We start from the raw sequence: 23,992 nt of genomic DNA, 5'->3' as shown, positions 1-23,992 counted from the left end.
TGAAAATTCATGGGTAGTGAAAAGTAACAGCAGATCGTACTGATTTATCTATAAAATAGAGAAAAGTTCTAGAAACTCGAGAACTTCTCTATTTTTTATAGCCAATCGGTACGATCTGCTGCTGCTTTTTGCTGGGTCTACAATGCGAGTCGCAAAGTCGTGAGTCGCAAGAATTGACCAATCACAGTCGATTATTCTCCTCACATTCACCTGTAATTGGTCAATTTCTTACGGCTTGAGGCTTACTACAGCTTGCTACAGCTATTGTAGATCGGACATTAGGGCATTAGGGCATTCTTCGACCGCAAGGAAAATAATGGACTGTGATTGGTCAATTCTTACGACTCACAACTTACAACACCCATTGTAGATCGGTCCTTATGACCAATAGACCAATAGACCAATCAGTTCTCTTATGCTTACGCATTATGCGTTGTACAGAAGTGTGTGCTCCCCGCTTAAAGGTCTATCCAGACAAACTTGCATAAATGCATAACCATATGCATAAAGAAATGGATTGGTCTATTTCCTTATCCACATGCATATGGACCAATCAATTCTCTTATGCTTATGTTTATGGGCTTATGCAAGTTTGTGTGGATATAGCTTAATGGAGGATTCACATTGCGTCCGATCACGTCCGATGTTCGACGTACGACGATCCGACATCCAATAACAGAATTTATTATTAGAGACAAAAATTTCCTATTGGATGTCGGATTGTCGTACGTCGAACATCGGACGCAGTGTGAGGGTGCCATTACATGGAGCGCGGAAACGCGGAAACGCGGAAACGCGGAAGCGCGGAAGACAAAATTTACTAGATTTCCGTCGATCCGTTCCGTCTGTTTTGAATGCCTTAATATTACATGGAGCATATTTTGAGCGGAAAAGCGGAACGGAGAATTATAAAATATTAATTTTTAACGGTATTTATTGATTAAAATGCTTGTATTCAATAGATAAGCTGAAAAGATAAGCATATTAATAAAAATTGCAATGAATTAAGTGAACACAATTTTAAGAAATGAATACAAATGTCTATTTGTCACTATACTGTTCCGCTTTTCCGCGCAAATTGTGCTCCATGTAATATAAGGAGAAACAAACTCGCGGAACGAACGCGTCAAAATCCGTTGTCAACGCGGATACAGTATACTCAATCAAATTTCGGAGCTGTTTAATCACATTGACAGACTTCCGGTTCCGGAGAGAACGAGAGTGACAGGTGTGAAAGCGAGTGAGAGCAAAAGGGTCTAGAAGAGAGTGACGAGGGAGGCTGAGGAAGGAGAGGGTGATTGAGCGAGGAGGTGTGGAGGTGAGAGAGTGAGGAGGTAAGAAGGGGAACAGAGGAGGGGCAGGTAAGAGGAGATAAAGGGAGGTAAAGTGTCTAGGCACGGAGAAGGTGTAAGCACGAACGTTAGCTGAGCTAGAGGGGCGCACGGTAGGCGAGCCGAGCCGAGAGCGGCAGCACGAGGTAGAGCGCGAACAATAGCGAAGAGAGAGGGGCGACTCAACACAGGATCCGGGACGCGGACAGCAGCGCGAGGCAGGGCATAGAGTAGGTGGTGGAGCTAGAGGGGGAAGTGAGCCGAGTTAGGAGGAGATGAGTGAAGGGAGAGAAAACGGGAGGGAGGGAAAGAGTGCGATAGGTAAGGTTAAGGAAAAGGAGAAAGTTAGGAGGGGGAGCACGGGAAATTTAGAAGAGTTATGGAAAAGGAAGAGGGAGGAAATGGACAGGAGCGGGGGTGAGGAAAAGGAGGAGATTTTTAAGAGAAGTAATATGACGGCAAGATCTCCTAAAAAAGACTCGGAGATAGGTGTGAAGGAGTTGGGAGAAAGAATGGGAGAAATGATGGAGGAATTTAGGGCAGTGAGAGAAGAGCTTAGGGAGGGTTTCAGGGAGCAGGGTAGGAAGATGAGGAAAGAGATAGAGGACCTGAGAAGGGAGTTTAGGGAGCGAGAGAAGAGATGGAAAGAGGAGAGGGAAGAGACAAATAAGCAGAAGGAGAAAATGGAAGAAAGAATAAGGAAATTGGAGGAAAAAATGGAAGAGAGGAAGGAGGGGAAGAGGGAGGAGGAAGGAAACGGTAGAGGGGAGGTGGGGGAGAAAGTGAGAGAACTGGAGAGAAGGCTGGAAAGGAAAGAAAAGGAGGAGAGAAGAAGAAACATTGTAATAAGAGGGCTGGAAGTAAAAGAAGGAGGGAGGAGAGAAAATGCAGAAAAGTTACTAGAAGGAATAGGAGCGAAAGTAAAGGCAATAGAGGTGAAGAGAATAGGGGGAGATGCAGAAAAAGGAAGGGAAATGGTGCTGTTGAAATTGGAGAACGAAGAACAGAAATGGGAGGTTATGGAAAAAAAGAGGAGCCTAGTGGGGAGAAAGGAAAGAATTACGGAGGACCTATCGTGGGAGGAAAGAAGAATGAATTGGAGGTTGAGAGAGATAGCGAAAGGGGAGGAAAGAGAGGGTAGGAGGGCATGGATTAAGGCAGGCAGAATAAGGCTGGAAAATACTTGGTGGAGATGGGATATGGAAGAGGAGGTGTTAAAGGACGAAAGGGGAAGGAGAAGAAAGGAGAGCAGAGGAGGGAAGGAAGGGAAAGAAGGTAAAGGAGGAGAGGGAGAGGTAGGAACGGAGACGGGGGAATAAGAGGAGAAGAGGATAGAGGGGGTGAGATAGAGAAGGACAACGCGAAAGTTAGAAGAGAAGAAGAGGGGGAAAGTAAGTTAGTTTGGAGGATAGTATTCTGGAACGTAGCGGGGTTGGAAAATAAAGATAAGGATTTTTGGGAAGGGCTGAAGAAAGAAGATGTGTTAGTCATGTTAGAGACCTGGATAGGAGAAAAGGGCTGGGAAAGAATAAGGGGGAGACTTCCAAAAGGGTACGAGTGGGGGGTGCAAATGGCGAAGAAAAAGAATAAAAAAGGAAGAGCAATAGGAGGGATGATAATGGGAATAAGGAAAGGATTAAAAGAAAAGGGAACGACAATAGAAGTAGATAGAGAGGGTTGGATTGCGGGAAAGGTCAGAACAGGTGGCGAGAACTGGAGTATTATAGGGGTGTATGCAAAGAAAGAGGGGATGGAGGAAAAAATACAGGAGTTAGGAGATAGAATGGAAAAGAAAGAAGAAGGAAGGTATATGATAATTGGGGGAGATTTTAATGCGAGGACTGGTCAAGAAGGTGGGAGGATAGAGGAAGAGGAGGGAGGAGGACTGGGAGAAGGAAGAAGGTCGAAGGACAAGAAAGTGGACAGAGAGGGGAGGCTGTTGGTAAATAGCTTAGAGGAGAGAGGATGGGAGATACTCAATGGAAATGTTAGAGGAGACGAGGAGGGGGAGTTTACGTTCACGGGGGGAAGAGGTAGTACGGTGATTGATTACATAATAGGGGAAGGAGAAGTAAGAGAGAAGATAGTGAGCATGGTAGTGGGGGAGAGAGTAGACTCGGACCATCACCCATTGGAAGTAGTAGTAAGAAGGGGGGAAGAGGAGGAAGGCAGGAGAGGAGGGTGGAAGAAAAGAAGCAGGGGGGTGTGGAACGAGGAAGGAACAAAGAGGTTTATAGAAAAAATAGGAGAGGTGGAAGTAAAAGAAGTAGAGTTGAATAAGGAATGGGAAGAAATGGAAATAAGAATAACAGAGGCAATAAAAGGGGTAGAGGAGGAGCTAGGAAATAAGAAAGGGAAGGTGGGATGGTGGGATGAGGAATGTCGAGAAGCGAAGAAAGAGACAAGGAGAAAATTAAGGGACTGGAGGAAGAAAAGAGGAGAGGCCAGTGCGTACAAGGAAAGTAGGAAAGAATTTAAGGAGATATGTAAGAGAAAGAAGGAAGAGGAGAACCAGAGATGGGAGAGAAAAGTGGAGGGAGCAAGGAGGGAGGCGGAGGTATGGGAGATAGTGAATAGGGAGAGAAGGAAAAGGAGGGGAATAGAGGAAGGAATAGAAGAGGAAGAATGGAAAGAGCACTTTATGAAGTTATTAGGAGGAGTAGAGGGGAGGGTGAGGATGGGGAAGGAAGGAGAGAGGGAAGAAAAGGAAGGAGAGGAGGAAGAGGAGATAAGTCTGGAGGAAATGAGGAGAGTTATAAAGAAGCTAAAGGACGGAAAGGCAATGGGAAAGGATGAGATTCCAGGAGAGGCCTGGAAGCGAGGGGGGAAGGGGTTGGAGGTTTGGACATGGAAATTTATCAATAAGATATGGAAGGGGGGAGGATGGCCGGAAATTTGGAAGGAAGGTATAATTGCGCCAATCGTAAAGAAAGGGGAAGGAAAGAGGGCAGAGGAATATAGAGGGGTGACAATAATGCCCTCTTTGTATAAGGTGTACACGGCTATTCTGGCGGAGAGGATAAGGGAGGAGATAGAGGGAAAGAGAATGGTACCACACAACCAGACAGGTTTTAGAAGGGGAATGGGAACGATAGACAACATTTACGTGTTGAACTACATGGTGAACAGAAGGTTAGAGAAGAAAGGGGGAAAACTGATAGCATGTTTTGTGGACCTTAAGGCGGCGTTCGATTCGGTGGATAGAGGAATACTAATAAAAGCTATGAGAGAAAGGGGAATAAGGGAAGGACTGGTGAGAAGGACGGAAGAGATGTTAAGAGAGACGAAGAGTAGGGTAAGAGGAGGAAACGAATTGGGAGAAGTATTCTGGACGGGGAGGGGAGTAAGGCAGGGATGCCCTTTGAGCCCGATTCTGTTCAATGTGTTGCTAGCAGACCTGGAAGAGGAAATGGATAGAGTTAAATGGGGAGGGATAATGCTAGGAGGCAAGAGGGTGTATACTCTGGCCTACGCGGATGATATCGTGCTAATTGCAGAGGATGAGGACCAAATGAGGAGTATGATAGAAAGACTAGAGGGGTACCTGGGCAGGAAGAGATTGGAATTGAACGTGGGGAAAACAAAAATAATGAGGTTTAGGAAAGGAGGAGGGAGGGACAGTAAGAGAAAGTGGAGATGGGAAGGAAAAGAGTTGGAAGAGGTGAGGGAATTTCGGTATTTGGGATACGTGTTTCAAAGAAATGGAGGGCAGGAAGCACAAATAAGGGAAAGGATAAAAAAGGCGGCCGCAGTGATGGGAAAAGTCTGGGGGATAGGGAAGAGGAGATTCGGGAAAGACTGGGGAAAAAGACTGTGGCTGTTCGATAGACTGGTGTGGACGGTGTTGAGTTATGGAGCGGAAATATGGGGATGGAGAGAAAGGGAAGGAATAGAAAGAATGGAAGAAAGGTACATTAGATGGGTATTGGGAGCGGACGTGAGAACACCGTGGTATCTAGTGAGGGAAAAGTTGCAAAGGGAGAAATTAAGAGGGAGAGCAGGAATGAGGGCATGGAGATTTGAGAAAAAGTTGGAGGAAGGTGGAGGAAGTGAACTGGCGAGGTCTGCCTGGGAAGAGTTGAAGGAAAGAGAGAGGGAAGGGAAAGCAGGTTCAGATTGGGAAAGAGAGAGAGGAAAGTTTTTCGAAGACAGAGGTGTGGGGTTAAAAGAGGTGGAAAAGATAAGAGGAGATGGAGAAGAATGGTTTCTGAAATTGTTTGAAGGGGATAGGGAGACGCAGAGAAAAGAGAGATGGGAGAGGATCGAGAAATCAGAATACAATAAGTGGTATAAGTGGATAAAGGGAGAGGGTATCCCGGGATATTTGAAGAAGGGATGGGGAGAAAGTAGATGGGGAAGAGTGGCTAGATTCAGATTAGGGAACGAGATAGGAGAGAGCAGATACTGGGAAGCGGAAGAGAAAAAGAAGTGTAGGTTGTGTGGGAATAAGGAGGAAACGTGGGAGCATGTATGGGAAGAATGTAGAAGATGGAATTCAGGAAAGGGAAGCTGGCAGGAAGCGGTAGGATGGGTTTTGGACGAGGAAGGAGGAGGAGAGGAATGGATGCTAGAATTAGAAGGGGAGAGAATGAGTGGAAAGGGGGATTTGGAGGAGTTAAAGGAGGGTAGTGGGGAAGATGGAAGGGGAGATGGGGGAGAAGGATAAGTGGGAGGGGAAGAAGAGGAAAGTAGAGAAAAGGAGAAGTGAGTAATTGGTCTGTTTTAGAGCTGGCAGGATGGAGCGTGAAGGGAGAATGATAGTGGAGGCAGTGGAAGGGATTGTAGAGGAGAAGTTAAGGAAGATGCTGAGGGAAAAGAAGGAGGAAGACAGAAAAAAGGACGAGAGGATGGAGGAGCTGGAGGGGAAGGTAAGGAGGCTGGAGAGAAAGATAGAAAGGCTGGAGCAAAGTGGAGGCAAAAGGAAGAGGGAGGATAGCGAGGAGAGTATGGCGGGAAAAAAGAAATGGTGGGCAGGAGAGGGTAAAAGGAACGAGGAAGATTTAAGAAAGAGGAATATTATTATAAGAGTGGAGAAAGAGAAATGGGAAGGTAAGGAGACCAACTGGGAGAAAGTGAAGGAGCTGTTTGCAGAAGGGCTGAAGGTGAAGGTGAAGGTAAGAGAGGTGATAGTGGTGGGGCAGAGAGGGATATGGCTAACAATTCTGGTAAAGTTAGGAGACGAGGAGGAGAAGAGGCGGGTTTTGGAGGCGAGGAGAAGGGCAGGGAACTCCATAGGAGTCAAGATACATGAGGATAAGTCGGTGGAAAGGAGGGTTAGGGAGAGAGAAGAAGGGAGAAGGGAGGTGCACAAGTGCACAGGGAGATCGGCGGAGGAGGAAATCGCGAGAGGGATGGAGGAGAAGCTTCTCTTGAGCCCAGAGGAGGAGAAGGAGGAGGGACGAGAGAGGAAGCAGGCAAAATAGGGAGGAGTAGACAGGAAGGATGGAGGTGGAAGGAAGGAAGGAAGAATTGACGGCAGAAGCGGAGGAAGAAGAAGAGGGATGAAGAGGGGAGGGGAGGGAGGGTAAATAGTTTTGTAAGGTCGCATATGGCCAGGCACAGGGGGAAGAGAATGTACGAGGTTTGGGTACGTTCCTCATAATTAAAAACGCCTTGTAAACCCTACGGGGAAAGGCAATAAACAGCATACATACATACATACATAATCACATTGAAAAAAAAAGCTTTTACACATACTCTTCGATTACTTTATTATTTAATAAAAGTGGCAGTATAATATTATAGATCCAAACATCATGTTGATGGTTATTATGAAGTATATCTTATATGCAAGCCAGGGTACATACAACATAGGCTGCGTTAAGTACTGGCAGTGAATATCGAAACGCAGCCATACTGTACACGATAATAGCGGATTCCGCTTTTCCGTTCAAACGTGCGGGACTCAACTCGCGGAAACGCGGAATCTAGTTACTAGTTACTATTCTGTTCCGCGCTTCCGCGTTTCCGCGTTTCCGCGCTCCATGTAATGGCACCCTGAATCCTCCATAAGCTGTAGTAAAGCGGGGAGCACACACTTTTGCATAACGCATAATACGTAAGCATAAGAAAACTGATTGGTCTATTTCCTTATGCACATGTGTCCCCGCTTAAGCCTCAAGCCGTAAAAAATTGACCAATTACAGGCGAATGTGAGGAGAATAATCGACTGTGATTGGTAAACTTCTTACATCTTGAGGCTTACTACAGCTTACTTAAGGTTGATTTATAGAGGCCGTAACCGTTGATTTAAGCCGTAATCTTTAAGAAATTGACCAATCACAGTAAATTGTTCTTCTCACATTCGACTGTGATTGGTCAATTTCTTAAAGATTACGGCTTAAATCAACGGTTACGGCCTCTATAAATCAGCCTTTACAGCTATTGTAGATCGGGCATAAAGTTTATTCTACATAGAAGTCGTAGTCGTGAGTTGTAAGAAATTGACCAATCACAGATTGAATATTCTCCTCAACTTCGTATGTGATTGGTCAATTTCTTACAACTCACGACTACGACTTCTATGTACATACAATAACCTTAAAATGTCGAGTGTCGACGTGTGACGTGTGACGTGTAGTTTACACCGACAGGCGGTGGAAAGAAATCTCGCCGAGAAAGAAATGGAGTATTTTAAAAGTAGCCTGAAATCCGTCTTGGGAACCGCTCCCGCCGGTACGCAGCCGACGGGTGCCAATACGGTGAGTGGGAACCGATGATAATTTCATGTTTTCACGCGCCGGAGGAAGGTTACTTCCCTATGTATTGAACAAACGTCGTGAGCGCTTTCGCTGCTAATTATCCGATAAAGCTTCCTGGCTGACGGACTTAATTACAGATAGCTCACGATGCCGTTTCTCTTACAATATTTCTGTAACACAGGTGGAGAGACTAGTGGACAGACTGCAGTCTTCTATTCTGCTGTACGACGGAAGAGATGCCTGCCGTGCGCTCAAGGCGTTATCACGCACGTATCGCGTGGAGGAGGGTGCTTAGGAAATGGACGCGCTCAGGCAGGTGCTGGAGATGGACAGGACAGATTACGAGATAATCGGCCTGGCTTTGGATACTCTGTGCAATATAACGAATCCTGAAACATTCAACGAAGAAAGTATAAGACTGCGTTATTTCTTTGGCATGATCAATTTTACATCTGATCGCCTCGCGTTATTTCAGTCGATAAACACGGCTCCAAGTATCAAATAGGGGAACAGTTTACAGAAATATTCATTAAGCACTCGGACAGTGTTGGTTTGTTGCTGACATTTCTCAAGGAGTTTGACTTCCGTGTCAGGTGGCCAGCGCTGAAGCTACTGACGCATTTGCTGGCGAATAGATTTAAAGATATTCAGGAAATAATTCTGGTCAGCCCTATGAGTGTCTCTAAACTGATGGATTTGCTGAGTGACAACAGAGAAGTTATACGCAATGATGTATGTTAAATTTATTATTTTTGAACAAACGCTTCTGGAATAGTAAGAGCTTTGCTTGTAACATGTTATTTATACTTGCTATATAGGTCTTGTTGCTGCTCATTCAATTGACAAAAGGCAATGCTAACATACAAAAGATAGTGGTGTTTGAAAGTGCGTTTGATCGCATATTTGATGTTATTGAGCAAGAGGGCCACGCAGATGGTGGTATTGTTGTGGAAGATTGCCTCCTGTGTGCTGATATTAAATTTTCTCAGGGGAAACGTCAGTGACTAAAACATTTTTTAAGGAAGGTAATATACTTGTTATTGGATTTCTTTACCAACTTGTATAATTTTCGCCGTTCTGTAATAATTTTTATATTTTTTTAACGGTACAGGTAGTTATATTCAGAAATTGACGCCAATATTCCAAATTCTCAATGAAACGGAGGATAACAATCTTGGTGGATGGAGCCCACAGAAAGTGTCCAATGTTCACTGCATGGTGCGAGTTGTACGAGCGCTAGTAGCAGCGAGTCCTCCTGCTCAGGTAGCTCAAAAATATTAGCGCTGTATGGAATTTACATTATTTGTCTATTGTTACCTTTAATTAATAACAATTGTTTTGTGTGAAGGTAGTCGCAGCTTGTCAACGAACTATGAGAGCGTGCGGATTATTGCAAGCACTGTGCGATATATTGATGGCTAGCGGAGTTATAAACTGCCAACTTCACCCCCTCCATGGCAAAAACATGAAGAATACTTGATCTATTTATATATGTCGTTGCTATTTCCGATATAATTTATAACGTTAGCTAAACTTACCACAAGATGTATTTAATGTCGTTAGTCGTCTTCTCATTATTACAGTCTTTGGTTTGTATCGCGAATTTTGTGTCGTTCTCGTTGTCAGGCGCGGTAAATGTTATTTTTAAATTATTACACAATTTCAACCTTAGTAAACTGCGCTCCGACTAAATTGTCAAACTTGCAACAACTCCGGTTGGAGTAGTAAGGAGGGAGGGGATTTTACTACTCCAAATGGAGCTGTGTTGCAAGTCTGATAATTTAGTCGGCGCGCAATTTACTAAGGTAGGAAGTATGTAAAAAGTTAGAATTAACATTTGCAAAGCATTTATCGCGTTTGGCTCTTAATTAGGCCGTTTATTTTATATTCGAGAATCTAATATATTTGTCAGCAATCTTTTTGTGCTTGGTAGTCATATAATTCGTCGTCTATATTACTTTCCGTTGAAGATTCGCTACTTGCATGTTGGTAATTTCCTTGAACAGCTACCAGGTATTGGGAAATTTGCAATATTATCTCTGGTTGCTAACGGCTGTTAGCCAATGAAGCCTTTACTTCGATTATTAGCATGTTGCAACATATTGTACACATAATGATCCATGTGAATCTTTTCGGAATGCCCCATAAATGTGGCAAGATCCGATACTTCTATATTATTAAGATTTAGTTGTATACAGTATGTTGCAACATGCTTTCGCAACAATTAACCACGTAAAGTATTAGACTGAATTGCATTACATTCGCTTGAGAATTTACGCATTAAAATGCAAGCTCTGAAATATTTGTACCTTTGTTTGTTATACCCAGGCAATCCGAAAACGTAAGGATTTTCTTCGGGTACGTTAGATTCTTTTCGATATTTTAAAATCAAATTAATGCATTCAAATAAATCGTTTGATAACAAAACGGGCACCGTACGTCCTAATTTACCTCTTATACAGAATCTGATATATTTGTTAGCAATCTTTTTGTGTTCTTTTGATAATGACTTGTAAAGATCGCTGTACATGTTTTTATTAACTCTTTCATAGTTTTTAAAATCTTCGCTAAGAATGCGTTCAATATCTCCTGCCCGTCGTCTGTTAAATAGTTGCACAGAGATCAGTGCTCCTGCGCAGCGTAATACGAAAAAGGTTGTTGTAGTGCATTAAAAGTTTCAACCCGCTTTTCCTCTGAGGCACAATTTCACCAACGTCGATTAACTGTAACCTTCGATTAAACTCTTTGTCTCTTTCTAAGGGGGACAATTAGAAAGAGACGAAAAGCAAGTTTAATCAAAGGTTACAGTTAATCGACGTTTGTGAAACTGGGCCATAGCGTACAGACGGCGTCATTAATGCCTTCCTAGCTGTGTTCTGGGGATTTCTATAGTGCACGTTACATGTACTATGCTTCAGGTGGAAGGCATTATTGACGCCGTCTGTACAATACATCTTTATAATATGAATGATAACTACGTGAATGAGTGTTCTTATGAGTGTTCTATATAGTTGCGCTTTTTCTGTTTTCTTGTTTTATCTCTTTCGTTTCTTTTTTTACCAAGTTTTAGAATACATATGTAACTTTAAATACAAACCGTGTCATTTTTTACCTTATGAAATCTTTTCCTTTTCCCATTTTTTCTTTTTGCCTTGTTAATGTTAAAATATTATTTCCTTCTACATACATTAACTAAATAGCAACGCATATTAAATCTTGTAACATGCATGTTAATAGTACAGTATCATTGTTTCCTTAATAGACAAATTCAATAAATGGGCGTTGATGATTCCATCACATAGTCTTCAATGGTATTGTCTCTGCTATTGAAATCTATGCTGTGATAAGACCATCAATGTTCAATGCTCATACAATACCACGTTGTTTAAAAGCAATAATAAGGCATTAAAATGTTGTGACAGTGTGAGGTTAGAAAATATGTCACATCGAGGTGCGTTCCGTTTCACGCATGATATGCATAATGATTCACTTATCTTCGTTTAACATTTCTTACCCTTGATGTGTAATCACTATATTAATGATTACACAAATATGTACCTATTATATTCCAATAACATTTAGTATGAAATCGATTGATGTGATTGATCGATGATCGATAGATATTTTCTAACCTCACGCTTATTCCATTTCAATGCTTTAATATTGCTTTTACATTGTCTTTAAGAAAATTTGTCATCGTATTATGTATTTAATTGTAAATAATACGATGACAAATTTTCTAACCTCACGTAATGTCAAAAATTTTTTATGCTATATGTCAATGATCTACACTATGTCGTCAATCTATACAGTGTCGTTGAATTATCCGATTGATCATTACGGTCTGTTTGACGACAGTCGTCAAAATATACAATAGAACTGTAAAAACTTTGACGACCGTCGTCAAAATAGCCAGATGTCGTCAAAAGAGCCAATGCTTGCTAAAAACTGTCGTCAAAATAGCTGATTGACACATATATATATATATATATTATGTGTAAATATATTTTGTAGCAAATCCAAAAATTCCCAATGTGCCGGACAGTTTTTGAACCTGTCTTCAATATTATTGGTGGCCGAGCGAAGAAAAAATTACAGATTCTCATCACTTTCCACTTCTCTCATGTTCTGGAACTTATCCACAACAGATAAACATTGCATATAACATTGAATCTTGTACTTGGACTTTACTCTTTTCAATGCATAAAGTAATGCCTTTGCCATTGCTGCTTCTTCTCCACTATCGTCATTATTGACAAGAGTGACAGATTGTGAACGCTTTTCTGATAAATTATTCACGAGCGTGTTTATAGAATCAGTCGTATTGGTTATCATTTTAGACAGATGTTCCTGCTCTTTACGAGACTCCTTCATCTTCTGAATTGCAGATTGGTCAGATGGTGGATAAAGTAAATTCTTCCTTGCAATACTTAATGACCTTAGCTGACCAACTGAACTTAATGACCTTGCCTGACCAACTGAACATAATGACCTTGACTGACCAACTGAAGATGCTGAAGATGCTACAGATGCTGAAGATGCTACAGATACTGGAGATTCTATAGATGCTGAAGATTCTGAAAATTCTCTTTCTGGCGGTAGAATTGAAACATTTGAGTCATCACTCATTAAAAGATCTATATTCCACAGATTGCTAGACGGTGATTCAGATGGTGGCTGCATTGTTGACTGTAGTACAGATTCTGGTGTTGACGGTAATGACTGCACTGCTGACTGTGGTGCAGATTGTGATGTTGACGGTGAGAACTGCCCTGCTGGCTGTAGTACAGATTGTGGTATTGATGGTAATGACTGAGTAATTATACTTCTTCGCACAAAGTTGCTTGATGTATTGCGGTGGGCCACATGTGGTGCCAAGAAGGAAAGGGCCTGGTACAAGTACCATGTCTTCCGTGGTCTCTTACAAGTATCATTCCCTGTACCTGATGGCTCATACATATTCTCAAGACGGTGTTCTCGAGTGAATTGATTGCAAAGCATTTTCCACTGTTTCTGAATTGAATCCACTGCAAAATAGAGTACACTATAATCTCTCCAATGTAATCTAATGTAAACCTGGAATCATGCAACCATCCAGTATTCATATATGTATGTACGAACTATACTTTTATTTTACAATTAAACTTTTTTTGTTTACTTACCCGGCATATTACAGGCGAGTGCGATGGACATCCATGTATCGGCGACAAACTTCTTATCTTTATAATCTTTGGATTTTTTATCATAAAGGCAAGGATGTTGTCGAACGAAATTAGCAAGCAATTCGCCAAAAGCTTCATCCACCTGAATATCTTCATTTTCCTTGTCTGACATGCTGCTTTTTGGTTATGTCGTAAGCTCACCTCCGACGTGACCGTCGTCGTTCTACGATTTTTTGCGTACGCGTATTCTTCTTTAAACTACACAATATAAATAATCCGTTATTACCTTTGTTACATTTAAAAAATAAGCTACTTACGTGAATAGAGTGAAACTGCCTCGTTCTACTATTGACGATTTCTGCAGCGTAGCACATGATTTTCGTTTTCTCGTTCTCTCAGTTTTCTGTCAGATAGAAGTTGACAAACTCAAGAAGAGACAAGAAGCACGAGACAAGAAACAGGATTGTCGGTAAAACAGGGCGTGGAGAAACAGAGAAATAAGAAGCAAAAAGCAGAAAACAGGAAGCAAAGAGCACATTGTAGATCAGGCTTTAAGGCAGATAACATGTGGAGGGTAACGTGTTCCACGGCGAACAAGCAGAATTCGAGTACGCGCTACGTGTCACCCCACGAGCGCGATACTCATTCCGTCGCTGAACTGCACGGCAATCCCGATCGAATTCGTACAAGAGTATTCCCCGACATAAGTTGCAGCGAATTCTACCCGGACGATCAAACGCGAAATACTCGAAACGTCTACATCTAACAATTAAACAATTAGCGCAATTTCCTTACGGTCTACCGCGACAACGCTGGGGATCTTCTCTCCCCTCGAGACGCACGAGCGGCCTCACCCGTAAACTCGACACAGCCGTGGGCCATTAATCCCGATGAAACGCACGGATAGCTAATTACAAATGGCACAAACTTAACCGGCAACGATAACTACGAGACCCTCTCACGCGCGAGAGCCCTTTCTCAAAACTACGGCACGGTTAAGCCAACGGCGATCATGAAATTCCACGCGACGAAATTGCCCGCAACGAAAGTACACGCAACGAAATTACACGAAACGAAATCACCCGCAACGAAATTACGCGAAACGAAATCACACGAAACGAAACCACAAGCACGCTGACTGTCGGCGGCCGTACGTTCGCATCCCCGAGACCGGCACTCGCGATCACTTTGTCGCGCGGGCCCTCCCGCGGTATGGCACTCGGTATTCTTCAATCACGGCTGATTTCATACATTACCGCGGCACAACGCGACTCCCGGGAGGACCTAGGCATTACCGCAATCTTACTTCGAGGAAGGCTGAGCAGTGGCCTTACAAATTCTTCCTGTTCCGGCAGCTCGTCGCTCGGCTCGCAGGGCTGGATGTTGCCGGGATGGCGGCTCGCACGACAGTGGCGTTCCCTCGGTCCGGCGGGTCCGGTGGGACCACCCTGAGCCCGCGCGCGCCCGCGCGCGCCGGTTTCCCTAGCCTGGTTGGTGCTGCGCCTTGGCCTGCCAGCGATCCCCCTAGGCGACCGCCGCGCCGCTCTAGGGCGCCCCTTGTCACTGCTCCCATCCGCCGGCGATAGGTTTAAAGTCCGCCTACGTGAGACGGCTGTCCAGGCCGCGACTCGTCGACGGGTTCCTCGACGGCCAGGTTGGCCGGGCCTTGGCTCGTCGACCGGGGGCGGTACACCGGAGGTGGCCCCGTTCCTTGGCGGGAACCTTTGTTGGGGCGTCCCCCTCTTCGGGTCCTCCGTACTCGGGCTGCAGTGTTCTCGCGCCGCTGGTGACGCCTTGACAGGCCAGCTGATTTTCCGGCTGTGGGCTCCAACGTGACCCGCCTGTCGACCGTCCGCCCTCGGAAGCCCCTGGTTGTCCAGTCGTAAATCCCTCGATGCGGCATACGCCGTTACAATTCCGTGACCCTGGCCATCTGCTCCGCACTACCCTCGACCTGTAACGCTCACAAGAGATCTTAATCCTAACCTCGGGCGGAGGCACCATCCCTGACACCTCCCTCGGCCGAGCTCCTATCTGGGGTGAGGGACGTTACATTTGTCACGTCACAATAGATATATAATTATATATAGTAATATTTTATTACACAATTATTACATTTGTATATGATTATTACAGCACAGAAACTTGCAGTATCATTGCAGAAACGATGCAATATTGCAGATTTTGCTGCAATATCACAACAACATTGTAGATATTAATTATTGTAATATTTAATACATATTACAGCGCAATGTAGTAGCAAGATTGTAAAAATCTTGCAGCATTATTGCAAAAATACTAAAAAAAACGCGTAACTAATATAATATATATTTGTTTTGATGAGAAATAAACTGATTTTTCATATGTAGAAATGTACATCAATCACTATCACACTTGATTATTACTCATTTCCAGCAACTTCGGAGTGTTCGCGTCGCATGTCGGCCATGTCGCATATATCCCGCGTGCGCGCTGCGCGGAAAAGATGATCGGTGACTGTTCAGACTGTTGTGCTTCCAGGGGCTTCTCCCGCGCACCGCGCATTGTTCGTTCATCTCGTGTAGAGCCGAGGAATTGTGTGCAATATTATAATTATATAGTGAAATAAGTGGAAAGACGCAGATTAACTGTTATCGGAAAGATAGAATTGGTAAGTAAACTTATTTTTTATCATTCTTTTTAACTAAGCTCGACTTATATATTTTGAGGTAATATATATACTGCGGCACGTGTTATACTCAGCACTTGAACTATCCTAGACAACACATACTACGTTTACGCGAGCGTTACTTCTGCAGTAACTTACGATAATTCCATCGCGTAAACGGGATTTTCCTTCGCGTAAACGGGATTTTGTAGTAACCTACGATAATTTACTCCGCGTAAACGAGTAATATATCGTAAGTTACTACAGAAGTAACGCTCGCGTAAACGTAGTAACATATGCATAACTTAATGACGTCTCAGAAAGACCTGTTTATATTATGTATTAAGGCTGAGTTTCCACTGAGCGCGTCACGCGTTGCGTCGTCCGAGTTGAACCAATCAAAACATCCCATTTCGACCTCGTCACAAGAATGTAATAAAATGGGATGTTTTGATGTTAACTTGTGACGACGCGAAGCGTGACGCGCTCAGTGGAAACTCAGCCTAAGTTTATTTCCACACAGGCCTGGTGGAAATTTCTGTCACGGAGTGCGTCTCGCGCCGCGTGCTGCCCGACGGCCCCGACGCCGACGCGACGTTAAAATCGCGGCCGCGCGTCAACGACGTCAACCCTGGTCAACCGTGCCCGTGGATTGATTCGCCGCCCTTTCGCTGGACAGGCAGAGTGAGAGAGACAGAGACCGACGACGTTGGGCACGTCGCGTCGGCTCGGGCTGTCGGCCAGCGGATGTCCGACTTCAAAACGTAAAACCGCGCAAATCCGAGCGCAAGGCCGTCGACGAGTTTAGGTAAAACAAAACGCCGTGGGTGAACGATCCTCGACGAGAGAGAAAGAGAGAGATCCCTCTGTCAGGAACGATGATCGACGTACGGTACCCGGTACCCCACGTCGGAAATTAACCTTAACAGAACGTGTTGCTTTATTTAACAAATCATGATGTTCAATTAGAGGAAACGCTTAGGCTGAGTTTCTACTGAGCGCGTCACGCGTCGCGTCGTCGCAAGTTAACCAATCAAAACATCCCATTTCATTACATTCTTGTGACGGGATCGAAATGGGATGTTTTGATTGGTTCAACTCGGACGACGCGACGCGTGACGCGCTCAGTGGAAACTCAGCCTTAGAAGATTGTTCTCTAGTACTCTGTTGTATGTATGTATGTACATTAAATAACTATTACTACGTTTACGCGAGCGTTACTTCTGTAGTAACTTACGATATTACTCGCTACGTTACGCGAGGTACTAGTACTTACGATAATTTACTCCGCGTAAACGAGTGATATATCGTAAGCTACTACAGACGTAACGCCCACGTAAACGTAGTATCGTTTACGCGGAGTAAATTATTGTAAGTTACTACAAAATCCCGTTTACGCGAAGGAATTATCGTAAGTTACTACAGAAGTAACGCTCGCGTAAACGTAGTATATATATACATATGTAATTAGTTTAGAAGTTGTAAAATATAATTTCTTGTAATCTGTTTTACAGACCTGATACTACGTTTACGCGAGCGTTACTTCTGTAGTAACTTACGATAATTCCTTCGCGTAAACGGGATTTTGTAGTAACTTACGATAATTTACTCCGCGTAAGTGAGTAATATATTGTAAGTTACTACAGAAGTAGCGTTCGCGTAAACGTAGTATGAGACGGTAAGATTAACTAAGGATGATGCTAGTAGGAATGTCGAAGATTCTATGGACACCATGGATATCTATCAATTATTTGCGAATCAGGAGAATAATAAAAATGTAGAAACTCTCAAAAGCTCGGAAAGTTCTAAATCGCCAAGTCCTGACACAAGGTATTTGCCTATAATTTAATCTTTGTTAATATATGTACTTAATAATGTTAATATAATTTTTATCCGCACAGTCAACCACGGAAATACTTTGGGACAGAAGCAGAAACCGCCGATGTGGACGCATTTATAAACCAGCATAGCAGTAAAAGCAATTTAATGATAATTATCACGAAATTTGCAGAATTTTGATGTACTAAATGGAACCAAGAATGGCCGAAAGGGATGTCAGATATTTATCTACAAGCATACGTCTTTATGAGGTAGGTGCATAGAGATTAATTTTCCATGTTAAAAGCGAAAGAATTGAGTTAAAAATACTTTTTTTAGACAACATATTCCACATTTATCATCATTTGATGAGAATGCCAATGACAAAGTTCTGAAGTTGGATACCGAAGCGACATTGTTATTTGGTGAGCTTCATACAAATGGCTAGATAATAAACCAGATACTTCCAGCCAAATCCAACGTAAGATCCCCAATAATTGTTTCTTTATATTGATCAAGTTTTTATATTATAATGTAAACTTTTAATAAAATATTATATTTAATTTTGATTGTACCTGTGTGACAGAGATGAAGTCGTTCGGAAACTTCACCCGGGTGCACCTCAGGAGGAAAATTTTTCACCCTGAAATTTCAGGGTGAATGCGGGTAACTTATTACATTTTGTTGCATTTTTTAAACTGTAGCAATAGAGTTTTTTTCTATGGAACTGTTCCGAATGGATTCCGATTGAAATTATTCCGTTTTTCTTAAAAAAAACATTAGAAATCTAGAGAATAATTGAATTTTGATCAAAATCCATTCCGAACATTTCCAGTCAGTTCTAATACATTTTTGTGTCCAATACTTCGTATACAATAATACAATGTATCTTTTGATCTTTCTTTTCGAAGCGAGGTTGCGAATATCACGTATACTATGCGTAAAATACTTAAATTCGTAGCTCTATTATCTATTCCCGATAAAAAAAATTTTATATAAAAACATATTTATATAAATATAAAATATTATAATTTTGTATAATCTCTGTTCGTATGTACAAGAAAAATAAAAAGAAAGAAACTTAGAAAATAATTAAAAAGATAATTTTTGCATTTTTTTAAATTGTTTTTGCGTTGTTTATTTATTTACCTATATATAATCACTAGGGAGACATAAGCTATCCATCAGTGTAAAAATTTTTGAAATTGATTCAATAGTTTTTAAGATTACCCCGAATAATGCTGCAAATTTTTCCCCTTTATATAATAGTAAAGATATACAGCACTGAAATATTGCAAAAACATTGCAAACACATCTCATTGTCATATTGCAATATTGCAATGAGATTGCGCAATGTAGTAGCAACATTGATGCAATGTTGTATCAACAATAAAATGTCCGCCTTTAGTCTGGTAACCATTCCTTTGCAATTCTGCTGTAAAACTGCACGAAAAGTCGTGCACTAACTTTCGGGCAGATAATGCGTTTTCTATTTCCAACTTTGACTATTTTTCTGTTGGCAGAAACTTGCTCTCGTCGTAGTGCAACAGAATTGTGGAAGATATGTGTATGCATTTACATATAGCAGAATAGTGCAAGAAATGTGGCAGATGCTTGCGCAAATCGCAGTGCAACATAATCGCGCCAGATTTGTAGCAGCGCCTATTGCTACCCATAAAGCACAAAATATTTTTAAAATATTTTTTAGAAATATTAAAATAATTTACAAAAATATTTTTTATATTTATAGCACCGCAGTGGTGTTGGGTAAAGGCCGGTTTTTACACGCAATGATTGGTGGCGCCAGGCCGCGCCAGTCGACTAATGCCAGTAAAAATGCAAGTGTAAACACTTGATGCAAACTGGCGCTAGTAATGTGGCGTTTACTGGCGGTTATTGGCCAAAGCATATAACCTCAAAATTTGAGGTTATATGGTTGTTGTCATTTACTGTGTGTTTAATAAATGTTAAATATTTTCCATATTATACGCCAATCACTGTGTAAACACTTGTGAGTTTGCCAGTTGGTTCTGGCGCCAATGAATGCCAGTCAGTTGGCGCCACTAATCATTGCGTGTGAAAAGTGAAAACCGGCCTTAAGCCTTGCGTTGTATTGCTGGCGAAGATTGTCGCGAATGTCATGATTTTGCTTCGCGCTTCGCCGGAGACCTGCTTATATTATTAGATCTCAACTGAAATTTACTTGCGAGTTAGTTTTACCATTATGCGCCGCCTAGCGGCATTGTTGCAAACTAGCACATACAGCAGAATTCAACAAGAATCACGGCAGATGCTTGCGTAAGAAGTAGAGCAGCAGAAATACAAATGATTTTGGCAGAAATAAACAAAACAAGGCAAATGAGAGCTTGTTCGCGACGATGGACGGGCGACAGTAATAAAATATTACAAATTCAACAAAAAAAAATTGAATGAAAAATATATAATAAAGTAAACGTTTTGGTTCTTGGTTTGGACCCTCCTCAGTACATATAGCTGGTCGAGTGAAATGCAGTGGTCACAAGTAGTCAAAAATGCAGTTATTCCGCTCTCCGATTATGAGAGTGTGGATCTCGTATCCTCAACGTGACTGTTACCTTAATTCCATAAAAAGAAATAAATTAAACAAATATATATAGTCATACCTTAAAAAGTGATCACAAGAGTTACCTGACAGTCAAATTGATAAGATATACGACACCATCTCTCCGCGTAATACATAAGTATTACGCGGCATTTTTGACTACTTGTGACCACTGCATTTCACTCGACCAGCTATATGTACTGAGGAGGGTCCAAATCAAGGACCGAAACGTTTACTTTATTAAACATAAAAATAACAAAACAAGCTCGTGTATATAAACAATAGGAGGGTATCGGCCAATAACGAGCAAAGACAAATTAGTTATAATAAAAGTTAGTTTTAATAAAAACGAACATGTAATTGGTTACAGATTGCTGAACAAATTAAACAAATTTATAAGAACACATAAAGATGTTTCTAAACTGTGCGTGAATAATAATGTCATCTACAAAATTAATTGTAACAATTGTGAAGCCTCTTATGTGGGGCAAACCAAAAGGCAATTAAAAACAAGAATTAATGAACACAAAACCAACTTTAAATTGGATCCATCAAAGCATTCGGTCATAACGGAACATATACAAAATCTCAACCATAGTTTCAATTGGAACAATCCTGTAATATTGGATTTTGAGACAAATTATCATAAACGGCTGATTTCCGAAATGATTCACATAAAAGAACAAAAAAACGGCATTAATTTCAACAAAGATACTGAATTACTTGATGGGTCATATTTTAGTATCTTAAGCGAACTTAGTAACAATTCATAGGGACTTTAGTTGCGCATAGACCGATAGTTATGGTTGGTTGACTGTGTCACCACGTTTGTTACTTGTTACCCAGTCGCACGGAGGATTCGAATCAGTACGGTACTTAAAAATAGCTCTCGGTGTTTCCACAAATTAGTATGTAGAATTGTTAACTTTTATTACTATTTTACTTTTTGACAAACAACATAATTCGCTTCATTACATTACAGTCCACACGCGTTTGAATTTTATATATTTGACTCCTATTGTGACGAACTGGCTTCGCTGACTGATACGATTGATTCCCATTGTCCACTGAGGAAAAAATCATGGATCCTGTTTGATTTAAAATGAAGATCTTCAAACTAATGCGCACCGAGATAACTCAGGCTATCAACAGCTTAGAGACCCACTTATTAAATCCATACGTAGTTGTAAATTTCGTGTGACGTCATATAATATCTAAGGTAATTTTTGATTGTAAAAATAGTTTGAAGCGTATATATTTTAATGTATATCATGAGGCTGAAGAAGGCACGGTGTGTCGAAACGTCCCTTCAACATTGTTGACAATACATTTGAAAAATCGACAATTATAACTAATTTGTCTTTGCTCGTTATTGGCCGATACCCTCCTATTGTTTATTTTATTATATATATTTTATTCAATTTTTGTAATATTTTATTACTGTCGCCCGTCCATCGTCGCGAACGAGCTCTCATTTGCCTTGTTTTGTTTATTTATCGTTATTGAGAGCGTTATCTTTGTTATTTTGGCAGAATATACCGTACATCTGATTTATCAATCAAACATTTTTCGAAATTCGTAACGCCAAAATGGACCGTATAGCCTACATCTCACAGCACAAAGCTATAACAGTTTCACAATCTCCACTTAACTTACAGTAATTATTTCTATAAATATTTATAACATAAATTAAAAACAACTTTAATAATATTGATGATAATTATTTACACTTTATTTTAAAATATTTATTATACGCTTTTAGATACTTTTTTTTCCGAACATTATATAATATTTACAAAATATTCAACGTATATATTTTCAAAATATTTAAATTTTTTAATAAATATTTTATAAATATTTTTTGTGCTGTCTGGGAGTTTAGCGCGCTCGGCTGTTCTTTTTCTGACGGGCAGATGCTTGCACGTTCTTTTCACGTTTCTGCCGGTTGGATCAGTACTCAAAAGATACTTCCATATTGTTTTCACATTTCTGCTACATGTTTACTTTTAACAAATAGTATAAAATTTCACAGTAGCTTCTTACAGCAGACTACTGCAATAGTACAGTAAGTACTCGTTCAATCACAAATATTATGCACTTTTGTCGCAATTTTGGACTGTTTTCTTGCGCACTTTATCGGGACGCATCTGAACTAGCAAACTGGTTACCAGGGTAATATTGCACTGTAATGTCGTAGCCATATTACAGCGCAATGTATCTGCAATAATTAATAAAAATGTTTCGTATTATTGTTAAATATAATTTAAAACATTTTGTGAAATAAACAAAAACGAATTTAATTAATAGATATATTTTATTTTATTAATTCTTATTTTTTGTGTTTATATTTTGTACATTATGGTATATATTTTGCACTTTATTTATTATAAAAATATATATTTCTTAATCGACTAAAGGTATGTAATACATACACAAATATTTACGTATATTTTATATTTAACGCAGACATATATAATTATTATTTAACGCGAATAACCTATTTTTTACGTTACAGAGATGTATAAAACTGCAGGTATGCATATTTTAATATGTATATATGTATTATGTACATGTATATATTACGTACATATATATGTATATGCATATTTAATATATACACTAAGAGAAAAAAATGTTTCTATTTAAATAAATAAGCTCTATTAGAGGACATCTAATAAATAATTTTTTGAAATTAAGTAATATCTTGTGATCTCAAAAATAGCCTTTATCCCCTTTATAATAGCATATTTACTTAAGGTGGCTCTAAAGTGACATCGTTAGTCAATAATACAACTCACATAAAACTTGATAAAATACATTATGATTTTTCCTAAACATCTTATCTAAATAAAAATTATTAATATTGATAATGTTTCCATTGATTTTTATAAGTAGTTTATAAATTTATAATAACTATAAAAGGTCGATTGATTATATGTTGTCTTGATTTTTTCGCGTCAGTGCGCAAGTACTGTGTAGATAGTGTAAATCTAGCAGCCGACTCGCCGTCTCCCCGCTGGCGTATATTAGCGTGTCCATGACATTTTACTTCCGTGACACGCACATGCATCATCACCTTCTCGATCAAATATTTCTTAAAAATCCATGGCAACACACAACCTTTCATATACCACTGGAAAGCTTGTGATTTCATCTTTCAGTGTTCAGTTTTTTATTAACATCTCTAGTTTTTCTTAAAAAATATCATATCATTTCCGGTAAAAATTCAATAACCTTCCATAAGAGCTATGTCAAAAAGTGATTTTTTATATTACTTGCTTGCAATAATTTACATGGCAACAGGGTCTCAAATTTTAAGAGATGGTTTATTATATGTTAAAGAACAACCTCCCAAAGTTTTATTTATATGGCTAGTCTTTTAGTTTACCTTATAGCCACCTTAAATAAAAATATTTTTTCTCTCAGTGTACGCGTATATATATTTTATACTCTACACAGGTATGCATATATATTAATATTTATAATATCTTTACATATCCCTGAAAATCCGCACATCATATTAATATATGAAAATAACATTAACTTTTTCAAAGCCGGCAAGTCATAAATGTAACGAATACAGTGTACCATTTACTTACAATCAAAATTAAATATAATATTTTATTAAAAGTTTACATTATAATATAAAAACTTGATCAATATAAAGAAACAATTATTGGGGATCTTACGTTGGATTTGGCTGGAAGTATCTGGTTTATTATCTAGCCATTTGTATGAAGCTCACCAAATAA

At 40.4% G+C, this 23,992-nt stretch overlaps 4 protein-coding genes and 1 pseudogene across 18 annotated transcripts in view; 3 read left to right on the top strand and 2 right to left on the bottom strand.

Annotated features, from left to right (window-relative positions):
* Window positions 1-2,820: 2,820 nt before the first annotated feature.
* Window positions 2,821-6,276, top strand: LOC143893678 (uncharacterized). The gene has a single exon (XM_077399327.1). The coding sequence runs from the start codon at window positions 2,821-2,823 to the stop codon at window positions 5,995-5,997; it is 3,177 nt and encodes a 1,058-aa protein (XP_077255453.1). The 3' UTR covers window positions 5,998-6,276.
* A 1,576-nt stretch (window positions 6,277-7,852) lies between these two features.
* LOC143893684 (general vesicular transport factor p115-like) lies at window positions 7,853-11,128 on the top strand (annotated as a pseudogene). Its single transcript, XR_013255884.1, has 6 exons — window positions 7,853-8,032; window positions 8,214-8,442; window positions 8,508-8,764; window positions 8,851-9,057; window positions 9,144-9,295; window positions 9,381-11,128. The product of XR_013255884.1 is annotated as a general vesicular transport factor p115-like (transcript).
* A 654-nt stretch (window positions 11,129-11,782) lies between these two features.
* On the bottom strand, window positions 11,783-14,670 carry LOC143893683 (uncharacterized). Of its 4 annotated transcripts, none has more exons than XM_077399331.1 (4): window positions 14,529-14,670; window positions 13,512-13,597; window positions 13,195-13,452; window positions 11,783-13,108 (listed from the first exon to the last, which is right to left on the bottom strand). In XM_077399331.1, the coding sequence occupies exons 2-4, from the start codon at window positions 13,566-13,568 to the stop codon at window positions 12,125-12,127; spliced, it is 1,299 nt and encodes a 432-aa protein (XP_077255457.1). In that variant the 5' UTR covers window positions 13,569-13,597; window positions 14,529-14,670; the 3' UTR covers window positions 11,783-12,124. The 4 variants fall into 4 exon arrangements, with proteins under 4 accessions (XP_077255457.1, XP_077255459.1, XP_077255458.1 ...); XM_077399333.1 differs by having other exon boundaries at window positions 14,501-14,593; XM_077399332.1 differs by having other exon boundaries at window positions 13,512-14,575.
* Window positions 14,671-15,690: 1,020 nt separating this feature from the next.
* On the top strand, window positions 15,691-18,770 carry LOC143893687 (uncharacterized). 5 transcript variants are annotated; one of them, XM_077399342.1, is made up of 6 exons: window positions 15,691-15,844; window positions 16,365-16,649; window positions 17,549-17,671; window positions 17,743-17,931; window positions 17,999-18,084; window positions 18,246-18,770. In XM_077399342.1, exons 4-6 carry the CDS (start codon window positions 17,894-17,896, stop codon window positions 18,317-18,319), a joined length of 198 nt encoding a protein of 65 aa, XP_077255468.1. In that variant the 5' UTR covers window positions 15,691-15,844; window positions 16,365-16,649; window positions 17,549-17,671; window positions 17,743-17,893; the 3' UTR covers window positions 18,320-18,770. The 5 variants fall into 5 exon arrangements, with proteins under 5 accessions (XP_077255468.1, XP_077255463.1, XP_077255464.1 ...); XM_077399337.1 differs by lacking the exons at window positions 17,999-18,084; window positions 18,246-18,770 and having other exon boundaries at window positions 16,365-17,014; window positions 17,546-17,671; XM_077399338.1 differs by lacking the exons at window positions 17,999-18,084; window positions 18,246-18,770 and having other exon boundaries at window positions 15,692-15,844.
* A 4,975-nt stretch (window positions 18,771-23,745) lies between these two features.
* LOC143893688 (uncharacterized) overlaps window positions 23,746-23,992 on the bottom strand; it is a 4,669-nt gene continuing 4,422 nt past the window's right edge. For all 7 annotated transcript variants that reach the window (XR_013255887.1, XR_013255888.1, XM_077399346.1 and 4 more), the window contains one exon: window positions 23,746-23,992. This exon is cut by the window's right edge and continues 79 nt beyond it. The gene's annotated coding sequence lies outside the window, so the exon portion shown is untranslated.

This window comes from Temnothorax americanus, unplaced genomic scaffold (genome assembly GCF_048541705.1).
Source record: "Temnothorax americanus isolate GAGA-0224 unplaced genomic scaffold, ASM4854170v1 Scaffold125, whole genome shotgun sequence".
NCBI lineage: Eukaryota > Metazoa > Arthropoda > Insecta > Hymenoptera > Formicidae > Temnothorax > Temnothorax americanus.
The sequence above is the reverse complement of the archived record's forward strand: the minus strand, read 5'-3'. Positions and strand labels throughout refer to the sequence as shown.